The sequence below is a fragment of the Haliotis cracherodii genome, unplaced genomic scaffold (genome assembly GCF_022045235.1).
Source record: "Haliotis cracherodii isolate W230 unplaced genomic scaffold, xgHalCrac1.p SCAF_23, whole genome shotgun sequence".
In the NCBI taxonomy this organism is placed as follows: domain Eukaryota; kingdom Metazoa; phylum Mollusca; class Gastropoda; order Lepetellida; family Haliotidae; genus Haliotis; species Haliotis cracherodii.
Genome location: NW_027266279.1, coordinates 9,526,441 through 9,551,072, shown reverse-complemented (window position 1 = coordinate 9,551,072; position 24,632 = coordinate 9,526,441). Strand labels below are relative to the sequence as shown.

At 39.9% G+C, this 24,632-nt stretch overlaps 1 protein-coding gene across 2 annotated transcripts in view; it reads right to left on the bottom strand.

The window, feature by feature from the left end:
- Positions 1-24,351, bottom strand: part of LOC139471667 (high affinity cationic amino acid transporter 1-like) — a 53,414-nt gene extending 29,063 nt beyond the window's left edge. For both annotated transcript variants that reach the window (XM_071254112.1, XM_071254113.1), the window contains exons 1-8: positions 24,127-24,351; positions 13,549-13,692; positions 7,143-7,262; positions 6,086-6,214; positions 4,201-4,356; positions 3,323-3,462; positions 1,143-1,257; positions 302-524 (exon numbers count right to left, since the gene is read on the bottom strand). In XM_071254112.1, coding sequence (XP_071110213.1) covers positions 302-524; positions 1,143-1,257; positions 3,323-3,462; positions 4,201-4,356; positions 6,086-6,214; positions 7,143-7,262; positions 13,549-13,669 — 1,004 coding nt within the window. In that variant the 5' untranslated portion in view covers positions 13,670-13,692; positions 24,127-24,351. The remainder of the gene's footprint in view (positions 1-301; positions 525-1,142; positions 1,258-3,322; positions 3,463-4,200; positions 4,357-6,085; positions 6,215-7,142; positions 7,263-13,548; positions 13,693-24,126) is intronic.
- Between the last annotated feature and the right edge of the window lie 281 nt (positions 24,352-24,632).

Here is a 24,632-nt window from a genome sequence, read left to right as displayed (position 1 = left end):
TTGCAGACGAACGGAAAATAAACCTCTTATCCCTTACATTCTTACTATGCGAATTACATGATAGTTGTAATGAAAGTGAAATTCAAATTGACAAAGAAAATAATTAAGCAGGTGTAAGAGTATTCGGCGTCACAGCAGTCATCACTTGTTTCTAAACATAACAGTCAGTCAGCTGTGAGTTCAACTCCAAGCATGGTTGTGCCACCTATCACAGTTGGGAGCTTTCGCTGTGAGGAGCTTGGCAGCGATAGTATAGAGAGCTCCGCGAATGGGATATCACTGTGCGGAGCTTGACACCCACCTGGTAGAGAGTCCACAAATTGCCCCAACGGCTATGATGTATTTGGCCACCCCCCAGCCCAGCCGGTCGAACACAAGGGGGAGTGGGGCGTTGGGGTCGAGGAGGTAGTAGGGGCAGAGGAGGGTGAGGACCGTGGACAGGCTACAGTACGCCAGGGTGATGGCCAACAGGGACACCACGATGCTCATGGGGATCGCACGCTGGGGGTTCTTGGCCTCTTCACCTGGACAGGCACGCAAACATTAGTACATTTGAACTCGTTACAGGTAGAGAAAAACATTAGATCTCGTTACAGGTAGAGAAAAACATTAGAACTCATTACAGGTAGAGAAGAACATTAGATCTCGTTACAGGTAGAGAAGAACATTAGAGCTTGTTACAGGTAGAGAAAAACATTAGAACTCGTTACAGGTAGAGAAAAACATTAGAACTCGTTACTGGTAGAGAAAAACATTTGAACTTGTTACAGGTAGATGAAAACATTAGAACCTGTTACAGGTAGAGGAAAACATTAGAACTCGTTACAGGTAGAGAAAAACATTAGCACTCTTTACAGGTAAAAAATATTAGGTAGTACATCAGATGTTGTTTGTTTAATGCCGCATTCAGCAATATTCCAGCAATATCACGGCAGGGGACACCAGAAAATGGCTTCACAAATTGTACCCATGTGGGAATCGAACCCAGGTTGAAGGCTTTAACAGCTAGGCTACCCCACCGCACCCAAACACTGATGAGATGTAAGACATGACATGTTAGGACTCCCTCGGGCAACCGTCATAAACAAGGGTACAAAATGGTTGCGTGTGGTTACACTGGACATAACATGTAGACATCCTACCTGTGGTAGCTACACAGTCGAAGCCGACAAAGGCGTAGAAGCAGGTGGCTGCGCCGGACATCATCCCTGAAAAGCCGAACGGCATAAACCCCCCCGTCCCCGCATCACTTGGAACCTGCAACAGAGTGAGTGACTATTGTTTTACGCCACTAGCAATGTCATGACAGGAGACATCAGAGGTGAGGTGAGGTGAGGTGAGGTGAGGTGAGGTGAGGTGAGGTGAAATGGGTTTTTAACATCGCGTCCAAGATTATTGCACTTACATAGCGACGTGGATGTGTGTGTGTGTGTGTGTGTGTGTGTGTGTGTGTGTGTGTGTGTGTCTGCATGTGCTAGTCAGGACTGATGCCGATTTATAGTGCAAGCGAGATACCATGCCACTGAGATACCATGCCACAGACCCACTCAGACACAGTATACTGACTCCGAGCCGACCATTCCTTGTTCAAGCCCCTTAATCCCGAGCGCCAGACAGGGTAACAACAAGTACCATCTTTTGGTATGACTTGGCCGGGGATCAAACCCTGGACCCTCCGCTCTCCAGGTGGACGCTCTACCACTAGACCACGGAGGCGGTCAGGAGACAACAGAAATGAACTTTACACCTTTCAACCATGTGGGAATAGAACTATGGCCTTCAGCGGGACAAACAAATACTGTAACCGCTAGGCTACCTCACCACCCCTCACAGTGACTGGGGGCAGCATAGTGAGTGAGTGAGTATGGTTTTACGCCGCTTTTAGCAATATTCCATCAATATCACGGCGGGGGACACTACAAATGGGCTTCACACATTGTACCCATGTCGGGAATCGAACACGGGTCTTCGGCGTGACGAGCGAACGCTTGAACCACTAGGCTACCCGACCGCCCCGGGGGCAGCATAGCATGAGCAAGGATTTTATTCCTCAATTGCTCTTCTAATGTATCATTGGAAATGCTTGAAAAATGCCTTCCTGGCCTTTTAATAAATACGAATCATAGGGTTATGTAAAAAGCATACAGTAAACTATGTATATAATGAACACGTATAGTATGACCAGAAATTGTTGAGAATTTTAGGGACATGTTTAAGTGGATATCTAGTATAAAAAACACTGACCAGCTTGGTTTCATTCAAGGGAGACAACTTAGTTAATCCTATTTCATTAGTTTGTCAAGAGTTATCCCCTTTGTTTACTTGCTAGCAGACATCATTTTCAGTGATCCTCAGAATGGATGATTTAGAGAAGAGGGGTTGATTTTAGAGTATTATAACAAGGACATCAGATCAGCTAAAGTGATTTCAAGCAGAACAGGCATCCCTTTGTCCACTGTTTATCGTGTTTTGAAAAATATTGAAAGTGGCGATGGCATTGTATATAACAAACCAACGGATAACAAACTGTTTTTATAGTCCCATCAGTTATAATGAACTTAAGTTAATGGTCTCTTTAAATTTGTTATAACCATAGTATACTGTATATCAAAATCATGCAAATATACCTAATCTAGCCTATCCTTCCTGACACTGTGATTAGCCTACAAAAGTACTTTTACAGATAAAATGATGATATACTGAGAAAATATGTGTGTATTGTCATGCATGTATGAAACGGCCCTTAACCTGAGGTAATTACCTAACACCTGTCCCTCACACAGTCCCGTGCATTCTCCCAGGTGCAAATGTCACCTGAGTTGGGGATTGTCTCAAAATATTGCTGTTATTTGTACTTTATTGAGGTATGCGTTGATGGGCTAGCAATTAGGGTATGTACTGCATTATACTTGCTAGGGAAAATGATGGCATAGTAAAAAGCTATGAAACGTGACAAGTCAAGAACGCGACCTCCAGTCTCTTGTCTCTGATGTGAGTCTAGCAGGTGAGCTACAGGTACGAAACAGGTGTATCAAGAGTGTTGGTTGGTTTGTTGTTTAACGCCGCACTCAGCAATATTCCAGCTATATGATGGCAGTCTGTAAATAATCGAGTCTCGACCAGACAAACCAGTGATTGATATCATGAGCATCGATCCATGCAATTGGGATCGATGACATGCTTCAACCAAGTCAGCGAGCCTGACCACCCGATCCCGTTAGTCGCCTCTTACGACAAGAATGGGTTGCTGAAGACCTATTCTACCCCAGATCTTCAGGGGTCGTATTAAAAGGGATAGAAAGGTAGGAGTTGAGAGTGTTACCTCTGATTCCGAGATGGACCAGTTGTCACCATCAACCTTGAACAGCCCGCACACGACAACATAGGTAACAACCAGCAGGTTGACCACGGTGAAGATGTTGTTGAACATCGTTGACTCCTTCACCCCAACAGCAAGTAGGACTATAACATGCGGAACATCCCACATCAACAGTTAGTGACTGCCTGCTACACAAACAGGAACTCAACTTGATCTCCGACATTCAACTTTTAATCAATATATCCTTTTTATCCCCCGCCCAACAAGTTCGCGGGGGATATAGAAACGGGCTCCGTCCGTACGTACTTCTGTCCGTCCGTCACGTTTTGTTTCCGGAGCGTAACTCAGAAACCGTTCAATATTTTTTCATGAAACTTTGCAGGTCTGTCAAGTACATGCTGGGCTGGTGCCTTTTGCTATTTAGAAATTTTTACTTTTACGTTTCCATGGCAACAAGATGGACTTAGGTTCTGGGTTAGGTTAGGGTAGGGTTCATTTCCGGAGCATAACTCACAAACCGTTCAATATTTTTTCATGAAACTTTGCAGGTCTGTCAAGTACATGCTGAACTGGTGCCTTTTGTTATTTAGAAATTTTAGAACCTTTTATTTTTTAGGTTTCCATGGCAACAAGATGGGGGGGGGGAGAGATGAACAGGAAGGTGTACCAGTCGTGGATGTTGATTTTGTGAAACGTTCTTTGACTGGACTATGTGACAGCACAATCTTATTTAGGCAGGAAAGTGGGCTTGATCAAATCTTTATTTCACTTTACAATTAACTATTTCAACTCCTAGCATAGACCTACATTTGGTCACATAAACAAAGTGGCTTCATTTAAAAATATTACAATAATAACGGCTGTGGTGCTGTGACCCTCACCTGTCAGAACTAAGGTGATGCTAAATGCGAAGAAATCAGGGTATTCCGACAACCCTGAAACGTGCATAGGCATGTTTTCCTTGAAGAAGTCCTGTATTTTGTTGTCGACGAGGGAGTCGAAATAGGAGCTCCATGCTCGCGCCACACTCGCTGTGCCTGGAGTGCAGAGAGGCGTGATGAGGACACGTATAATGCGCAGGAATTATTTGACAATTGGAAAATACATAACTCTGATTGGTTAATCCGAGGTTTCAAATAATATATGTTATGATGTTAACATTGTGGAGCCAGCGCTAAACATACATTCGGACAAACACATGGAAAATTAAACCATCTAAACATGATTTCATATACTTACATGTTGACATAGAATCCTCAAACTACAACAAATATGACTTTTAACGAGTCAAAGTATGGCATTTATGATATATGTATCCATTCTCTGTCAACTAAAGTTCGTTTCAAGGCACCAATAGCGGTGATCTGACCGTGGTTGCTGTTAATAACGGTGAGTTGTGCAATCTTCTGATCGCTTCACACACGATTTCGCCGAAATTAATTTTAACAATATCAAAAGGAATTTTGAAATAAGTGACAAACATAAGTCCAGATATACAATGAACACTTTTTATAACCAGACAGTGTAATTGCAAGATTACTCCAGTACGGATTTGTTGACATGGTATTTCCAGTGTTACATGCTCACGGTAATGTCTTTGCGTTGGAGGAAAAAATATCAAAACTCATTATGGCGTGTATAATGCTCACCCCCTTTTACACAGCTGTGTTCTTTTGGAAAAAAGTGCGCACAATACTCAAGAAAATATAGTATGAATTCAGAAACTAATTATCGATCATAATGCATAGGAAGGTGGCAAATTTTGTGCTTTACAAGTGTTTATTATTTAACTCATGGTGAATTAAATAACAAAGTTCAAACTTCAAACTTCAATCTTCAAAGATGGATCAAAACTATTATTCTCTTGACACACTTAAATTTAAAAGGGTGAGGTGAGGTGAAATTGGGTTTAACATCGCGTCCAAGATTATTGCACTTATATAGCGACGTGCATGCACATGTGTGTGGGTGTGGCTGCTTGTACTAGTCCGGACTGATGCCGATTTATAGCGCCAGCTCACTGAGATACCATGCCGCAGTTTAACATGAATACCCTACTCAGACACAGTATACTGACTCCAAGCCGACCAGTCCTTGTTTTAGCCCCTTAATGCTGAGCGCCAGACAGGGTAACAAGTACCATCTTTTAGCATCTTTTGGTATGACGCCGCCGGGGATCAAACCCCAGACCTTCCGCTCTCTGGACGGACACTCTACCACTAGACCACGGAGGCAGTCTAAATTTTAAGGTATACACATGAATATATACCCTGTGGCACCCTTAAGAATATACATTTCGACCATTACTGTTCTTACCCATCAAGAGGAGGTAGGGTAGCCAAGTGGTTGAAGCACTGGCTCGTCACACTGAAGTTCTGGGTCCAATTTCAATATGGCCACATGAAGATTTGGGTTAGAATAGGTCTTTCAGCAACCCTGCTTGTCGTGAGAGGCGACTAATGGGATCAGGTAGTCAGGCTCGCTGACTTGGTTAATGCATGGCATCATATCCCATTAGCCTGGATCGATGCTCATGATGTCAATCACTGGTTTGTCTGGTCCAAACTCGATTATTTACAGACCGCCACAATATAACTGGAATATTGCTGAGTGCGGCGTTAAACAACAAACAAACAAACAAACAAACATGCAAACAAAAAAACAGGTGCAAAGCCTGATGTCCCTCATCCGATATTGCAAAAAGCAGCATGAAACCCAACTCACTCGCTCACTCACTCACTCACTCACTCACTCACTCACTCTTACCTATCACATATTCCAGGATCAGGTTCCAGCCAATGACAAAGGCAATCAGCTCCCCGACAGTAACATAGCTGTACACATAGGCGGATCCTGCCTTCGGGACCCGGGCAGCAAACTCAGCATAGCATATCCCTGCAGCCATCGCCAAATCACACATAATATACTGCTCCGTGTTTGATAGGGATATTTTTTTGCATGACACACAAAACTGATTCTCATACCACAAGTGTATATTGAACACGTTTAACGACTGATTATCCTTGTCAAAAGTTGAGTACTATACATGAGCTCGGAACATCTCATAGTGTCCATACAGAGTAGGTTCCCCCTGACCTTGCTTGACACAAGAGGCAGCTAACATGAGGATTGGTTGGATAAAATGCTGGACCTGGTTGAATGTGTGTCAACATATTCAATGATTCATATAGTCAATCATATCATTAATACCATATTCGACAAAATAGGCGCCCTACTCTAATAAGCACCTTCGGCGATATTTGCTAATATATTGGAGAGTGAACAATCCCATTTAGCACCCCTTTCCGAGTGATCAATGTACACAAGACTTATTTATTCGCATATATTATTATTATTATTATTATTATTATTATTATTATTATTATTATTATATAGCACTTGAGTGTTATATGCACCCTTACTTATGGGCAAATAAATTCTGGAAATATATATCTGTCATACACAAACATTTCTGACTGTAAAATAATATTCTAATAAGAGCCCTGGGCGCTTATTATGCTGAATACGGTATGTATAATAAATAACTTACCAAATGCCTCAGGTCCAGTTAAAACTTATTTATGGATGAAAAATGATAAATTCATCACTAACTAACTTTCTGTTATGGTTCAAGAGTAATATGCTTAATTAACTCTTCATTTCATGATTTCCATCATTTATGAAATTAATTTACATGGTTATTATTGGCAAACGTATAACAGCTGTCTTTGCAAATCAATAAGCTTGTTTTACGCATAAACTTTTTTAAACAATTTAAAAATTACCACAATTTTGCAATGGTTTGTGAACTTGAAACACTCACCTGCGAAAACTGATGCAACAGCTGCTATGAGAAATGACAGGACAACAGAAGGGCCTGCTGTTTGACGAGCTACCTGACCCGCTACGACGTAGATACCTGCACCCAGGGTACTCCCGATACCTGTAACACAGAGTGAGTGAGTGAGTGACGAGCTACCTGCCCCGCTACGACGTAGATACCTGCACCCAGGGTACTCCCAATACCTGTAACACAGAGTGAGTGAGTGAGTGACGAGCTACCTGCCCCGCTTCGACGTAGATACCTGCACCCAGGGTACTCCCGATACCTGTAACACAGAGTGAGTGAGTGAGTGACGAGCTACCTGCCCCGCTACGATGTAGATACCTGCACCCAGGGTACTCCCGATACCTGTAACACAGAGTGAGTGAGTGAGTGACGAGCTACCTTCCCCACTTCGACGTAGATACCTGCACCCAGGGTACTCCCGATACCTGTAACACAGAGTGAGTGAGTGAGTGACGAGCTACCTGCCCCGCTACAATGAAGATACCTGCACCCGGGTACTCCCGATACCTGTAACACAGAGTGAGTGAGTGAGTGACGAGCTACCTGCCCCACTACGATGAAGATACCTGCACCCGGGTACTCCCGATACCTATAACACGAAGTGAGTGAGTGAGTGAGTGACGAGCTACCTGCCCCACTACGATGAAGATACCTGCACCCGGGTACTCCTGATACCTATAACACGAAGTGAGTGAGTGAGTGAGTGAGTGAGTGAGTGAGTGAGTGAGTGAGTGACGAGCTACCTGCCCCGCTACGACGAAGATACCTGCACCCAGGGTACTCCCGATACCTATAACACGAAGTGAGTGAGTGAGTGACAAGCTACCTGCCCGCAACGACGTAGATACCTGCACCCAGGGTACTCCCGATACCTATAACACGGAGTGAGTGAGTGAGTGAGTGAGTGAGTGTGTGAGTGATCTAGTTCGGCTACATAGAACACCAATGCAGCCTGTTGTCTCACACATATAAAGCTAAGCGCCATCCCTTTATTTCCAAACACCCCCAAAATCCGAGCATCTCTTGGAAATGTCTATAACATTGAGATGTCATTCTGTGTTTAGTAACACGTGTTTTACCACAAAATTCACACTGGACAAAAATTATACAAAATGGTTATTTCATACAGAATCCTATACACATTTTGAGAAGATCTATTTGTATTTTGTAACATGGCAAAAAAGGACACAAAAATAATTAACTTGCAAAGTGGATTTTGGCATAATATTTATCATCCAAAACTGGCTCCCTCAGGAGATATCGCTTGGGTGAGATCAAGCGATATCTACACTGTAGATATCGCTGCAAAAAAATTACATCACAATGCTTTGCAGACCATTGTGACGTCACTGGTTACCATGATGTCACAATCAAATGACATCACTAATGGCTCTGCTACTGAAGCTGTTAGCAGAACTTCTTACACTGAAGACACTCCTAATCACTGTCTACTAATTGAAAAAGTTGGAAGAATGATGTTGGACGATAAATAAAATTTCACCCGAGTGTCTTTTGATATCAAATATATCAACACTCGTTGATAAAAGTGGAAAAAATCCTCGGCAAGCCTCGGAGTTTTCCCACTTTAATCAACTCGTGTTGATATATTTGATATCAAAAGACACTCGGGTGAAATTCTCATTATTCACAAACCACTTTCATTCATTTGGAGCTGAAGTTGATTATGAATTTTTATTGTGTGTCTGAATATATTCAGTGATGCTGAAGATTTTTTAGAGTACTTAAAGGGGCACTGATCTAACGCCATTTCCCGGATTGGTTGTTGCCTTTGTTATTGTTTTTTCCCCTGTGAGTACCCGGATGATACGCAACGCAACTGAGCGTGACCAGAGACTGGGCTACCGTCTGCAAGGACAGCTAAATAAACTTGGAGGCTGGAGGCAATATTTGTTTTACGCATTTTTGAATAAACACTGATTAGTTAAATGTGATCTATAAAGATTCGACAAAGGGCGCATGTTAATTAATTTCTTCAGCCTAAACAAACAGACAAAAAGAACGGCGGAGCTCATCGGAAGTCGTCATTTGGAAATACCCCAGATGGTTATAGTTTAATACTAAAAAAAAGGTATCCATGCAGTGAAAGCATTTTCGGATTTCGGATTGCGTCGATAATACGATTACTACTCCCTTGTTGTCATCAACGTTTTCTCGTATAACCCTACACTTGTGTATTTGTCGTCATTCACTTGATGCTCAGTTAATGAATTTATTACAGGTACAATTAGTGGTAGCACCACTTAGATTACCTGACAAAGGTTCTCATTTGGCATTTATTGTGTCTGGGGTAATTATTCAATCTATATCCAGGTTTGAAGTGAGGTGAAATGTGCGTTATGTAATATGCACGTGGCAGCCCAGCAAGAGATGAATGATCAGTTGATTTACTTTTTTAGGTAAATCAACGGATCGTTCCTAGTCATCAAAGGATTAACAGAAAATACGTTGATTGATTAATCACTGTTATCTTGCACAGTGGATATGTCAAAAGTGAGTGTTTACATGTCTAGGTTTACTAAAACAAAGGGAATACACTCATATCATGGCGTGAAGTGCCGATGTAAAAACAACATACTTTGTTCAAAGGGTTAACTGATAATACGTTGATTGGTTGCTCATTGTTATCAAACTCAGTGGATTTTTTAGGAACCGTGGACGTTATGAAAATAGTTGTCACGTGGCCTTTCTCAGCCAACCCTTGAGACTTGACACCTATGTGAAACACCTGAAACAATCCAAGTGATCAGTTGAGAAACGAACACTGGTTATAATATCCCGAAACGATATATATCTTTTAGAATATTTGATAGTTACAGAGACACGTGACATCGAATAAGTTATTTTGTATAGCTGCAGATGAGTGGGACATTATTCCTTTGTGTGGATATTCACGGATACATTCCTCGAACAAGGAAGCTGCCTATTTATACACATAAATTTGGTAAGTTGTAATTATGGTATTTGCATTTTGTTTTCCTTCATTTGAACCGATTCGTTCTTGTTTCTCTACGTCTTGGTTGGGAAATTCTTCAATGCGCGATAGACGTTGTTTTCACAGGTCATTTCCTTTGTAAGCGTGTATAGATTACCGTCAATTTGTAAAATGTGATTCTCTCAGGCAATTTATAAAATGTGTAAATATTTCAGTCATTTTGACTAAAAGATCTGTCCAGATTGATTAAGACGATCAAAAGTGCCTACAAACATCACAACAGATTATTATGTAGGATTAGAAGCCAAACAACATAGAAATGTACTTTTCAACGTAACATTTTCAGTCTCTTGGTGATGACATTAAACATCAAAATGTTTGGAATTCGTTATCATAATAATACAGATGGAAATGTTTTTCAGTCACTTTGTAAAATAACTGAATATTTATACGTTTAATAAATATGTTACACATTTTGACAGTAAAAAAATATACACACTATAAAAAAAGCAATGCTCAGATGAAATATTTACTTTGTGTTGCAAGTCAAAATAGTGTAAACGAAAATCGCAATATTACCAAGCAAGTGACTTATCAAAACTTCGTCACCATTACCGATGCTACCCACAAAAATACCTACATTTCCTTATTATCTCGAAAACTGTATTTCATTTTGTTGATCAATGTGACCATACGCTCTTATTACTACCGGTATCCATAAAAGTGACTAATGCGCTTACGAATGGCGCAACAGAGGTCGCGAGCTAGTCTAGATTTCTGCTCTACATCCGGGTACTCACTGGGAAAAAACAATAACAAAGGCAACAACCAGTCCCGGGGAATTGCGTTAGATCAGTGCCCCTTTAATGCCATCCTGGGCCCTATATGTAGTATAGGGAGGAATGCACTGTGATCAACGTAGCGCAGAGAGGCACATAGTCTGGAACCTAGGTCATTCAACTGATGATGATCCCTTGAGGCATAAGAAGTAGATGTTGTGATTCTGATGCACTGGTGTACAAGAAGCCATTGACGTTTTTGTCAAATCGGAGTGATGAGTGCTGACTTAGGGACTAGGAATTTATTATGTATGAGTGTGCCTGTTGTATTAAGGGCATGAAAAAAATGACAGTGAAAGAGGGGGGTCGCCAAAGTCACAGCTATATATGGGGGTTGAGAGTGCTCATGAAAAAATGACAGTTCTATTCTTTCTATCATAAAGAAATTATTAATTTCAACAGCACTTAGGTAATGCTCATTTATACAGGGAGGAGGGACTCTTTTTACGTGCATTTGGGGGGACAACTACATAATGTTACATAAAATTGGGGATCAGTAAAATATGATACAATACTAAGATTTATTTGTTTGCCTGTTTGTTTGTTTGTTGTTTAATGCTGCACTCAGCAATAATCCAGCTACATGATGGTGGTCTGTAAATAATAGAGTCTGCACCAGACAATCCAGTGATCGACATCATGACCAATCTAAAGCCACAGCAGCGACCATTTGGATGATGATTTTGTAAAACGTTCTCTGATTGGACTATTGATATGTACGGTAGTCTACTCATATTTTAGCACAGAAAAGTAGACTTGAAATGGCAAGGGTGGAAACAGGACTTTGAAAGAAGCTAGTGGACACACATGCCTTGGAAAGATGTGTTCTTGGAGGATTTGTTTGTTTGTTTGTTTGTTGTTTAACGCCGCACTCAGCAATATTACAGCTATATGGCGCTGGTCTGTAAATAAGCGAGTCTGGCCTACACAATCCAGTGATTGCCATCATGAGCATCAATCCACGCAATTGGGATACAATGACATACATCAACCAAGTCAGCGAGTCTGACCACCCGATCCCGTAAGTCACTTCTTACGACAAGCATAGTTGCCTTTTACGGCAAGCATGGGTTACTGAAGACCTATTCTACCCTGGAACTTTCCGGGTCATTCTAGGTGGATTGCTGTCAGCAAAGAATACTTTTAGGAGTACTGGCAAGCATTGATCTTTGAGTTAAATTTTGAAAAAGCACATATTTTGGTGGCAACTTTTGTCATGCAGGGTCTGATTTTGCCAATGTTAGACAGCTGCCATTTAGTTTTCACACTGCAATATTCCAGCAATATCACGGCGGGGGACACCAGAAATGGGCTTCAAACATTGTACCCATGTGGAGAATCGAACCCGGGTCATCGGCCTGACAAGCGACCACTTAAACCACTAAGCTACCCCGAAGCCCCCAGCTGCAGCTGACATAATCTTGACTGGCCTGTTTGTGTATGAGTGAGTGAGTGAGCTTTTGTCAGTATTCCAGTTATATCGCGGCGTGACAGCTTAATGTGGGAGGAAAGCCCGAAGTGATGCAGGTCTCAGACGTTTACCACTTCGGTGAAACCCACGAGCAAGGGTATGGTGCTGACAAACCCAGAAACATAAAAAGGGTGAACCGGGATTCGAACCCACAATCACAGGTTTCTAGTGTGCCGAAGGGACGCAACTCTGCACAGCGAATCGCGGTGCCTTAGACGACTGGGCCACCCGTGCCCCCTGGCAATAATCAGGAAAAACATAGTGTCAATAATATTAATGATGACACCAAAGTCTATTACACTGGAAGAAATGGTGATTGATACTACTCTAATACTAACTGTATCAAGTTCACACTTGTGTCTTTTAACAGGACCAATTAGAACTGACTCAGTCTTCTCGTCATTAAGTCTTAACTTGTTATGAGACATCCATGCCTAAATGTCATGACAAAAGTCAGATATTTGCATTTATACAGACTCAGTATACATGGATATATACGTTCAAGACACATTCACATTAAATTGTCCGTGATCGACCTGACTTACCTCATTTTAATACCGTATTCGACGTAATAAGCGCCCCGCTCTAATAAGCGCCCACGGCGATATTTGATGATATATTGACTAGTGAACAATCCCAATTAGCACCCCTTCGGACTGATCAATGTACACAAGTCGTATTTATTCACGTATAATACACACTCGTGTGTTATATGCACCCTTAATTATAGGCAATTAAATTCTGGAAAAATATATATGTCGTATATAAACATTTCAGGCTGTCAGCATAAACCACGAAATTTATCTTTCAACTCTGTTGTTTTCACCAAAATAATATTTTAATAGGAGCCCCCTATTTCTAATTTTGAGAGGGCCCTGGGCGCTTATTACATCGAATACGGTATGTCTTATAGGGAATTCCCTGGTATAGATTTTGTGAAGTTGGTGATGAAAGTGAATTCTATCACACCATGGACGTGCCAGTACTATATCATACAACGGTAGGGCTACACATCCACAGTTATATCAAAGGAGGTTAAGTAGAGGGTTATTTAAATTTCAAAAGGACTACTCACACTTATTTTATGATTTTGGTGAAAAAATCTTGTGGACTTACCTAAACCAATCAGATCACATGTCGTAAGAACTCTGGCCAATGAGGTTTCTTCACTTGGATTGATGTGTTTCTTTCGAGCAAGTTTGTTAAAAAAGAACAATATTCTAGCTGACTTTGACATGTTGTCTCCAAGCGTGTCTTCAGCTAAAAATAGAAACATAACGTAACATAAAGGTGCAAGATCCTATTTGCCTTTTATTTCGATGGTCTAAAGTGTTTACATATTCAGTGAAATATTTATTTAAATCTTTTAACAAACACAAAGATCCCCTATGACAATGAAGGTACAAAATATGTTGAAATATGTTTTAATATTTTCAGATTACATCTATATGTCGACTCCAGGGCTCACTTGCACAAAGCGATCTTAGCGCTAAGACTATGGTAAGTCTGTGTTAAAGTATGGGAGTTAGGATCATCTTAGCACTAAGATTGCTTTGTCCAAGTGGGCCCATGACAGAAACGGAACCAACTATATGCATATTATTTTCTTGGAATATCAAGTCTTCAAGCAGATATGAAAAGAATAGATAGATAGATAGATAGATAGATAGATAGATGGATAGATAGATAGATTGTTTTGACGTCACAGTGCACTCTAACATAGTATGACATCATAGTGCAATCTAACTTTGTGACGTCACAATAAGACAGGCGTACGACACATACAGAAATAAGTATTGTAGTGGCAGTAAAATGTACAATACATGTAATTGTATAAAATAATTCAATTATTTCAGGCCAATCAATTATTTTGGTTTGAAAGTATTAATAAAATAACTTTCTTTTATCTTTCTCAGTGCATCATTGTCACATTTGTAAAACGGGAATATCACAAAATTTGGTGTTTTATTTCTGGCACACTGATCCATGTGTTGACTGAGTGGGATCTCACACTCGCTCTTAGCGTGTCCCGTCTGTCCAATGTATTCGGCCTTGCATCCAGTACATTGTATGACATAAATCAAGTTTTTCGAGGCACTATTCATATTTTCACGGACATAGAAAGTTTTTCCGTCTTTGAATGTAAAAGAACAACATTGTAAAACATGAGGGCAAGTACCGCAATTTGGTAGGTTACACTTTTGTACTGTTTAACATTCTTGAGAAAGAAGCCCTGGTAAGAATCTGTTTCAGATTTTGGCTCTGTCTTTAATTTTTAATAAGTTTATTTTGTGATATTTTTTGTTTTATTTCATTACACGTAATAAGCGCCCCGCTCTAATAAGCGCCCGCGGCGATATTTGATAATATATATTTTAATACATATAAGTGAACAATCCCAATTAGCACCCCTTCTGATTGATCAATGTACACAAGACTTATATATTCGTGTATGATACGCACGCGTGTGTTATATGCACCTTTAATTATGGGCAATTAAATTCTGGAAAAATGGATCTGTCGTATATAAACAGTTCAGACTGTCAGCATAAACCATGAAATTTATCTTTCAACTCTGTTTTTTCCACCAAAATAATATTCTAATAAGAGCCCCCTGTTTCTAATTTTGTTTCACAAACACTTCCAAATATTTCCAGGTTTTGTGGATTAAAGGGAGAACACTCTCGTTAGGTTTATCTTTAGGTTTTAAAAGATCACAACCAGGGCGTTCTCAAAATTAGGAAAAAGGAGTTGAAAAATAAATTTCGTGGTTTATGCTGAAAACATGAAATGTTTACGTAGGACAGATATATTTTTCCAGAATTGAATTGCCCATAATTAAGGGTGCATATAACACACGAGTGCGTATTATACGCGAATAAAAAAGTCTTGTGTACATTGATGAACATACCAAAATTAGAAAAGTGCGCCAAGTATTCTTACAGTGTAAGTCAAGTGATAAACAGTCTCATTCACTCGTCGGTCGCCGTGGAAATCTTCCCAAACGTGATGTATTAGATCTTTCTAGTTCAGCCAAAGAGAATATTATTATTTGGAAACTGAAAACATGTGTTTCTATGAGACTACCAAAACATTAGATCAGCTGTTTGACATGACGTCATCCACGCCACAACAAGCGAGGTCAAATCACACACTGCAGTCCAGATGACAAATTCACAGCAGTGGGAATTACCGACCGTCTACTGGCCTACACAAATAAAACTGCAGATTTTTACGTCATTGAACGAAAAAAAATATCAAGCGTTTACACATTGCTGACATTTCAGATAACATATCAAATAAGAGTTGAAGACTCACAATAGATTGTCATACGTTATTCGAGAGTACAGTGCACATCAATAATTTGTAAATCTAATATTAATTACATCTAATATCCATGGTGGAATGTTGGAAATATGAGCTGTCGTGTTATGGTAATATATTCAATTTTCTGAGAATTATAACGTGTATTTGATGATATATATACATACACAATTGGTTATCAATTATCTTGTACAATCAGAGCATGTACCATGTCGATCATCTTCCAGAGGCAAGTGAGTTAACTGACTATTAAAGTCCAGTTTCCACCCTTGCCGAAATAGGCTGGTATTAGGGAGTTAGATTTTGGCTGGACTAACGAGTCTATGCATAGTCCAATCAAAACTGCGCACCGAAATCGAAATCCGGTTCGTAAAGTGTCATGCAGATTTCGGTCGACTGCAGGATTTGCAAAGCATGTGCACAGCTAACTCGTTGACAACAGATATTTTCTATATCTTTTCATGTTTTTAATCAAGGTGCTCACATGATTTGATGCACTTCGCGATGTAAGACCCGTTTTATCATAATATAGATTTTGATTAACGATCAGATCGTCTTGACAGGGCGCTACCGTTTTGTTTGAAGCAAATGCAAGTGATACGAGAGGTTGAGTCTTATTGGTCAACAGGAGAGGCATAGAAAGGACATTACTCGTAAAAGCCACTGGTGGCACTACGATCGAGCCCAGAAATTCGGCAAGGGTGGAAACTGGACTTTTAAAGTCACTTAACTCTCTTGCCTCGGGAAGATGCATGTCGATGTACATTAGACTCACTGAAAGTACTATTTCAGTAAATCAACCATAGCGCCATATCACAGTTTCAATGAAAGGAAAGACAAGTCGAAATCTAAATTTACAAAAGCGATTAACCCAAATGCAAAAAAGTATTGCTGTCATCATTGAAGAAGTTATGTTGATATTTGCAATAGTTGTATTATGTTTGTATCGCAGAAACGAGGGCCAGCTTCCACATGTGAAACCGACCTTGACACAATTTGTTTACAATATGTCGTTGACTCATGTTACATGTCGTAGCAACACTTTTGAAATCTCCTTTTGCGTCAAAATGTCAAACGGTTAGGGCAATTCATTTTCGCGGTCAGGTAGTTTGAGCAATCACACATGACTCTTAGTCATTTCATATGAAACAAGAGTGCTCAGAGAGCACAACATCCCCCGCATGAATCTGTCAAAATTAGTCGAAATGAAACAGGACTGCGATATGCATATCATCAACAAGTCGACATCTTGTGTGTAGAGTGTCAGGGATATTCTCTGGAAACTGTAGGAGTAGTTGATTTCACAAGCTTAGTACTCTCTCTCTCCGTAAAACAGGGGCAGTAACTCTGTCAAAATTAGTCGAAATGAAACGGGAGTGCGATATGCATATCATCAACATGTCAACCTCTTGTGTGTAGAGTGTCAGGGATATTCTCTGGAAACTGTAGGAGGAGTTGATTTCACAAGCTTAGTACCCTCTCTCACAATAAGGCAAATGAAGCTCTGTAAATCAGCATCATAAAGAGAAAGACAATCTGCGCTGCCAATTCAACATGGCAGAAAAAGGTCGAGAAGAGCGTTAACCACTCTACTAATCTCACCATATTTCGCAATCCATAGCACTGTATCAAATATGAGTCAAACGATGTTAAAGCTGAGGTGATAAGGGTGATGACGGTTATAATTTTGATTATGCGCACTCAGTGTTTGCCATCTTAAGTCACAGTTTCAAAGGGACATTTTTCGCCGGACCATATATGGTCCCATGGCACCAAGAGGGTTAAGGGTTGGATGCTACTCTAACATAACATACCTTCACAACGGATATCAGTATCTTCATGTATAACCTGCCATATCAGTAATGCCATATATACCCTACCATATCAGTATTGTCATATATACCCTACCTTCACAACGGATATCAGTATCTTCATGCATAACCTGCCATATCAGTACTGCCATATATACCCTACCATATCAGTATTGTCATATATACCCTACCTTCACAACGGATATCAGTATCTTCATATATAACCTGCCATATCAGTACTGCCATATATACCCTACCATATCAGTATTGTCATATATACCCTACCTTCACAACGGATCAGTATCTTCATATATAACCTGCCATATCAGTACTGCCATATATACCCTGTCATATCAGTATTGTCATATATAACCTACCTTCACAATGGACCTCAGTATCTTCATATAAATCCTGCCATATCAGTATTGTCCTATATAACCTACCTTCACAAGGGATGTCCTTCTGCGAGGCATCTTGTCCTGCCATGCCTGCCATGTGTTCAACAGCTTATGCCAGTGTATATGTATATGAATATGAATATGTATATGTATATGAATATGTATATGTAACTATCTGATGCTGATGCTGATGCTGTGCTACACGTATCAATTCATCAACATCATTAAATGAAGACTAATGAATCAATAACAGAAATGTGCATAAACAACCAGGTATTTGAAATGGTTTCCAGTGTTGGTTGGTTGGTTGGTTTGTTGTTTAACAACGCACTCAGCAATATTCCAGCTATATGACAGCGGTCTGTAAATAATCAAGTCTGGAACAGACAATCCAGTGTTTAATATCATGAGCATCGATCCACGCAATTGGGATCGATGACATGCATCAACCAAGTCAGCGAGCCTGACCACCCGATCCCGTTAGTCGCCTTTTACGACAAGCATAGTCACCTATTACGGCAAGCATGGGTTGCTGAAGACCTATTCTACCCCGGAATCTTCACGGGTCGGTTTCCAGTGTAATCAGGTCTCTCATTCCATATTTTTCCATTTTTTCGCATAATGGTTTTGGTTTTAACGCCGCTTTTAACAGTATTCCAGTTATATCATGGCATGTCAGCTTAATGTGGGAGGAAAGCCCGAAGTGATGCAGGTCTCAGACGTTTACAACTTGAGAGCATGGGTGTGGTGCTGACAAACCTAGAAACAGGTATTCGAACACACAATCATTGGTTTTGCAAGCTCCTCACAGTGATAGCCTATTTGCGGAGCTTTCTATACTATCTCTGCCACAAGTCAAAACTCCCCACTGTGCTTAGTGGCCAAACCATGCTAGGAGTTGAACTCGCAGCCGACCAGCCATTATTATTACAAACAAGTGATGGCCGCCGTGACACCAAATACTCTTACTCCTGCTTCATTATTTTGTTTGTTCGTCAATTTAATTTTCAATTTCATTTCAACAATCATGTCGTTGGTATAGGAAGAATGTTAAGGGAAAGTTTAGTGATTTTCCATTCGTCTGCAATCTCGAACCAATATGATTAAACAAACGAAAAGTTAATTCATCCGGGAAATATGGTCAGTCATAAACCTTTCCAAAATGAACTATGATGGCATTCCCAAAGACAAACAAAAGTATAAATGGTACTACATTTGGGGTTAGAGGGCAAATTTCAAGATTCTTGTAATGGCAGCACTACACAGGTGGCAGCGATGTTACCAAGACTGTAATGAAGGTGTCACACGCTGGGAAGGAGCTTGAGGTTTACGGTGTGCCCAAGGGATGCAACTCTGCACAGTGATTTGCGGTGCCTAAGACAACTGGGGCAAGCAAGCCACCTTTCCCATAACGACCTCATCAAGAGTTATTATTTGCAAAATGTCTGCCTGCCTCCTCCATAGTCTTGTGAAGAATTCATTTTATTCTCTAACTAAAACATAAAAGGGCACTAGGCTTGGCACAGTGGCAGTCCTAGCATTAGCCTCAAGAATGGCCCTTTTCTCAAATGACACCTCTATTAGGTCTTTTTCTCAAATGACACCTCTATTATGTCTTTTTCTCAAATGACACCTCTATTATGCCCTTTTCTCAAATGACACCTCTATTAGGTCTTTTTCTCAAATGACACCTCTATTATGTCTTTTTCTCAAATGACACCTCTATTAGGTCTTTTTCTCAAATAACATCTTTATTAGGTCTTTTTTCTCAAATGACACCTCTATTAGGTCTTTTTTTTCAAATGACACCTCTATTAGGTCTTTTTCTCAAATGACACCTCTATTAGGTCTTTTTCTCAAATGACACCTCTATTAGGTCTTTTTCTCAAATAACTTCTCTATTATGTCTTTTTCTCAAATGACACCTCTATTAGGTCTTTTTCTCAAATGACACCTCTATTAGGTCTTTTTCTCAAATAACATCTCTATTAGGTCTTTTTCTCAAATGACACCTCTATTAGGTCTTTTTCTCAAATAACACCTCTATTAGGTCTTTTTTCTCAAATGACACCACTATTATGTCTTTTTCTCAACTGACACCTCTATTATGCCTTTTTATCAACTGACACCTCTATTAGGCCTTTTTCTCAAATGACACATCTATTAGGTCTTTTTCTCAAATGACACCTCTATTAGGTCTTTTTCTCAAATGACACCTCTATTAGGTCTTTTTCTCAAATGACACCTCTATTAGGTCTTTTTCTCAAATAACATCTCTATTAGGTCTTTTTCTCAAATGACACCTCTATTAGGTCTTTTTCTCAAATAACATCTCTATTAGGTCTTTTTCTCAAATGACACCTCTATTGGGTCTTTTTCTCAAATGACACCTCTATTAGGTCTTTTTCTCAAATGACACCTCTATTAGGTCTTTTTCTCAAATGACACCTCTATTAGGTCTTTTTTTCTCAAATGACACTTCTGTTATCCATCTATGTGGGGGCACCCTGGAGGCATTAGCTGTTGTCTAATTCCGATAACTAAACAAATATGTAAGGAACTTACTGGTACTGATAATTGTTTTTATTGCTCATGTTTATTTTTTTCACTTTCACATACAGACTATAACTTAAACATGGTTCATTTAAATGAACTTCATTTAACTTGCACCAATGTTGCACCAGGTGCATCGTGACATGAAAACCTAGTTGCACCAGACAAAGACAGGTTGCATCCTGGTCCCATTAATTTATTAAAGTTGAAACATAGATGCACAAACCTGTCTAAATAAGTAAAACATCAGACCTCAGAAGACTGGGTCATGAATACACATAGCACAGGGATTAGTGGATTAGTTGGTTGGTTGGTCTGTTGTTTAACGCGCACTCAGCAATATTGACGGCGGTCTGTAAATAATGAAGTCTGGAACAGACAATCCATTGATTGACATCATGAGCATCAATGGGATTGGGATCGATGACATGCATCAACCAAGTCAGCGAGATCCCGTTAGCCGCCTTTTACGACAAGCATAGTCACCTATTACGGCAAGCATGGGTTGCTGAAGACACAGGGATAAGTGATGGAGTATGGTAAGTATATCATAGAGGTACTGAGCGCGTTCAAAGACTGATGTTGTGTGGACAAATGAGGGTTAGTCAGACACAAATTTAAAAATATATTTTACATACACATGTGCATGTAGACATAAATATCAGGTTGCATTTTTTCAATAATAGGTTGCACTGGTGCATGTTTTATATAGCTAAGTCAAGCCCTGATACACATTTCACTTTCGAATATCATATTTCACAAATTTAAAGTCCAGTGAAATGAGATAATATGTCTGCATACTCAGTTGGTGTTTTTCTGCCACAAATTAACATGATCAGGCCATTTTGCTATCATAATGGTAATATGACCAGATTAGGCCATTTATAGACATGACAAGATGACATTAATCATGTATGATTTAACTACCGGTATGAACATATACAGAAAAATGTTCATGTCACCTGTTTTAAACTGGTCCACTAGCCTATATCAAAGTCTAGTTTCTATACACTAGGCTTTGATATACCGTATTTAACGTAATAAGCGCCCCGCTCTAATAAGCGCCCACGGCGATATTTGCTCATATATTGTCTAGCGAACAATCCCAATTAGCACCCCTTCCGATGAATCAATGTACACAAGACCTATTTTAGTCTGTCTTACAGACCCTGATACATTTATATCAACTACAGCCCATGCAAGTCTATAATGTTTGGCAAGTCTAGATTACTGCAGTATCTGAAAATGAAGAGAATCACTGGGCTCCCTTTTTATTAGATTTTTATTAAGATAACTGAACAACTGTTTTTTTCTGTATGATATGTTCATTTCAGAGACTATATGTTAGTCTAGACCTATTTATTCGCGTATAATACGCACTCGTGTGTTAAATGCACCCTTAATCATGGGCAATTAAATTCTAGAAAAATATATCTGTCATATATAAACATTTCAGGCTGTCAGCATAAACCAACTTTCAACTCTGTTTTTTTTCACCAATATAATATTCTAATAAGAGCCCCCTGGGCGCTTATTACGTCAAATACGGTAAGTTAGAGGACACCCTTGCCTCTGGAAGATGGTATTGAACATGCAGATGAGTGGACACTGACTGTACTGAGTTGAACCTGAGAGGAGGTCACTTAATGGGACAGACTGTAACGAGAGATTGTGTGATCAGTGACGCTTAAGCTGCGATAGCAGTGAGCAGAGCTCCAGATAACTTTTTGAGCAATTGTTTTTACTCTAGGGTTTCTATTTTGATTGGGTTATTAGATATTTCATTGGGGAACCAAAATGTTTTCACTAATCTATGCAACACTCTGTTGGGTTTTTTCCCAAAATTAGTGAACATTTTAAGATTTAAATAATAAAAAAAAAAAAGATAAATAATGTTTTTGATGTACATAACTGTTATAAATATATAGGCTCGGAGAGTAAATTAGCTCGTAATTGTTTTTCGGAAATTAGCTCCTTTGAACGCATGCTGAAAAAGCTTCATTGGGTATTTACGCGTGCTGTTTTCATAATTTGATTTTTTCATTTAATGGTTGTGTTTCCGTACGCATGCTAATTTAAAGTAACTGGGTTTTGAATATTTTAGGGGGGTATTTTACGCAAATACGCTGCTTATCTGTATCTCTGAGTGAGTGAGTGAGTGATTTGGATTTAATGCCGCTTTTAACATTATTCCAGTTATATCACGGTGTGTCAGCTTTGGGAGGAAAAGTCCAAAGTGATGCAGGTCTCAGAGATTTACCACTTCGCTGAAACCCACGAGTACGGGTATGGTGCTGACAAACCTAGAAACATAATCTGGGCAAACCCAGCTCCTGGTGAGGTTTACCCATGGATGGATGGATGGATTGTTGTGTGCATGCATATATGTATGTGCATGTGTGGTGGGGCGTGTGTGTGTGGCGTGTGTGTGCGTGTGTGTGTGTGTCGTGTGTGTGTCGTGTGTGTGGTGTGTGTGTGTGTGTGTGTGTGTGTGTGTGTGTGTGTGTGTGTGTGTGTGTGTGTGTGTGTCAGTGTGTCATGTGTGTGTGTCTCTGTGTGTGGCATGTGTGTGTCTCTGTGTGTGTGTGTGTGTGTGTGTGTGTGTGTGTGTGTGTGTGTGTGTGTGTGTGTGTGTGTGTGGCGTGTGTGTTTGTCATGTGTGTGTGTCTGTGTGTGTGTCTGTGTGTGTGTGGGGGGGGGTGGGGGTGGGGGTGTTTAGGTGTGTGTGTGTGTGCGCACATGCATATATGTGCATGTGTGTGTATGTCTATGTTGTTTTGTTTTTTTATTGGGGGGGGGGGGGGGGGGGGGGGCGGGGATCATGCAGGGAGGTGGGCGGGGTCAAACAAGACTCCACCTCTACGCAGGGTGTTTAGGTCAAGCTGAACCAGCTCTGTCACAAATTGATAACATTTCCCTGTCCACTTTGTTTAACCACAAACACACTGCCCCACTGTCCGACATTGATTCAAATAGGATGCAGTGAATTCATATGCATTGCCAACTAGTAGACACAGCCAACTCGTAGACACAATTTATGGTGAATTCACAGAAAAAAAGGGAGTGAATTTGCAGCCATTTTTTTTCCATATTAGAACTGTATAAATAATATTAATACTTTAATAGCAGAAAATAAGATAAAAGACTATATCAACATGATACAAGATAACTGTCAAATCTTGCATATTGGATTGGTGAATAATAAATCACATACTTAATGTTATTTTAAAATTTGTAATACATTTAAAAATTCAATATTACCTAATACAATAATAAATCAATATTCAAGTCTATTTCCCAATTGTTTTGCTTTGTTCAATGTCAGTTTTGTTTACAAGTGTCTACAGATTCTCCATGGCTAAGACTTTTTTGGTTGCAATCCAGTTCACCTCAGCCATTTAAATATAGAATACCTTTTTATGGTAACATATGTTTTTGTGCTGTTGTAAATTTGTCATCCAGGTCTGTAGTAAAACAGTTTTCAGGTAAACAGTGAAGACTTATTTATTTACTTATACATTGAATAGGGACGTTATATGTATGGTTCAAACAGTTCATATTCCCAGCTGGTTGAAAAGATATATATATAGTTACTGTAGTGTACTTACTTTGAGGTCTATTGCCCGCGAAGGCTTGGCATGCTTACGACGACATCTGTGAGTGTGATTGTGAAGTGATCGCCGATAGGATTATCGGCTGATTAGAGCTGATTAGAGTTCAAATGAACGGATAACTGTTTTCTGGATAGACACAGTGTTCATTTACATCCTACATAGTCTACAAAGCAGGGTCGTTATACACACGTGACCCCATGCGTTGGTATACAGGTAACAAAACAAGTGTGTCACCTGACATGAAAGTTCAACTTCCTCGTCATGTTGTCCTTCACTATACCGCGCCCTAAAACGGGGGCTTGTTTTTGAGATTATTCATTCCTGTTTTTTTAGCTGTTCCGTTGTAGCGAACATGTGATTTATAATTGGATCAATTCATCAGGATGAATTATCATATGGAAATAAAAATAAGCATGATAACAGAGACCATATAATAATAATAATCTATTATATGGTCTCTGATGATAACGACACATGTCGATCAACTAGTGGTGTACGTA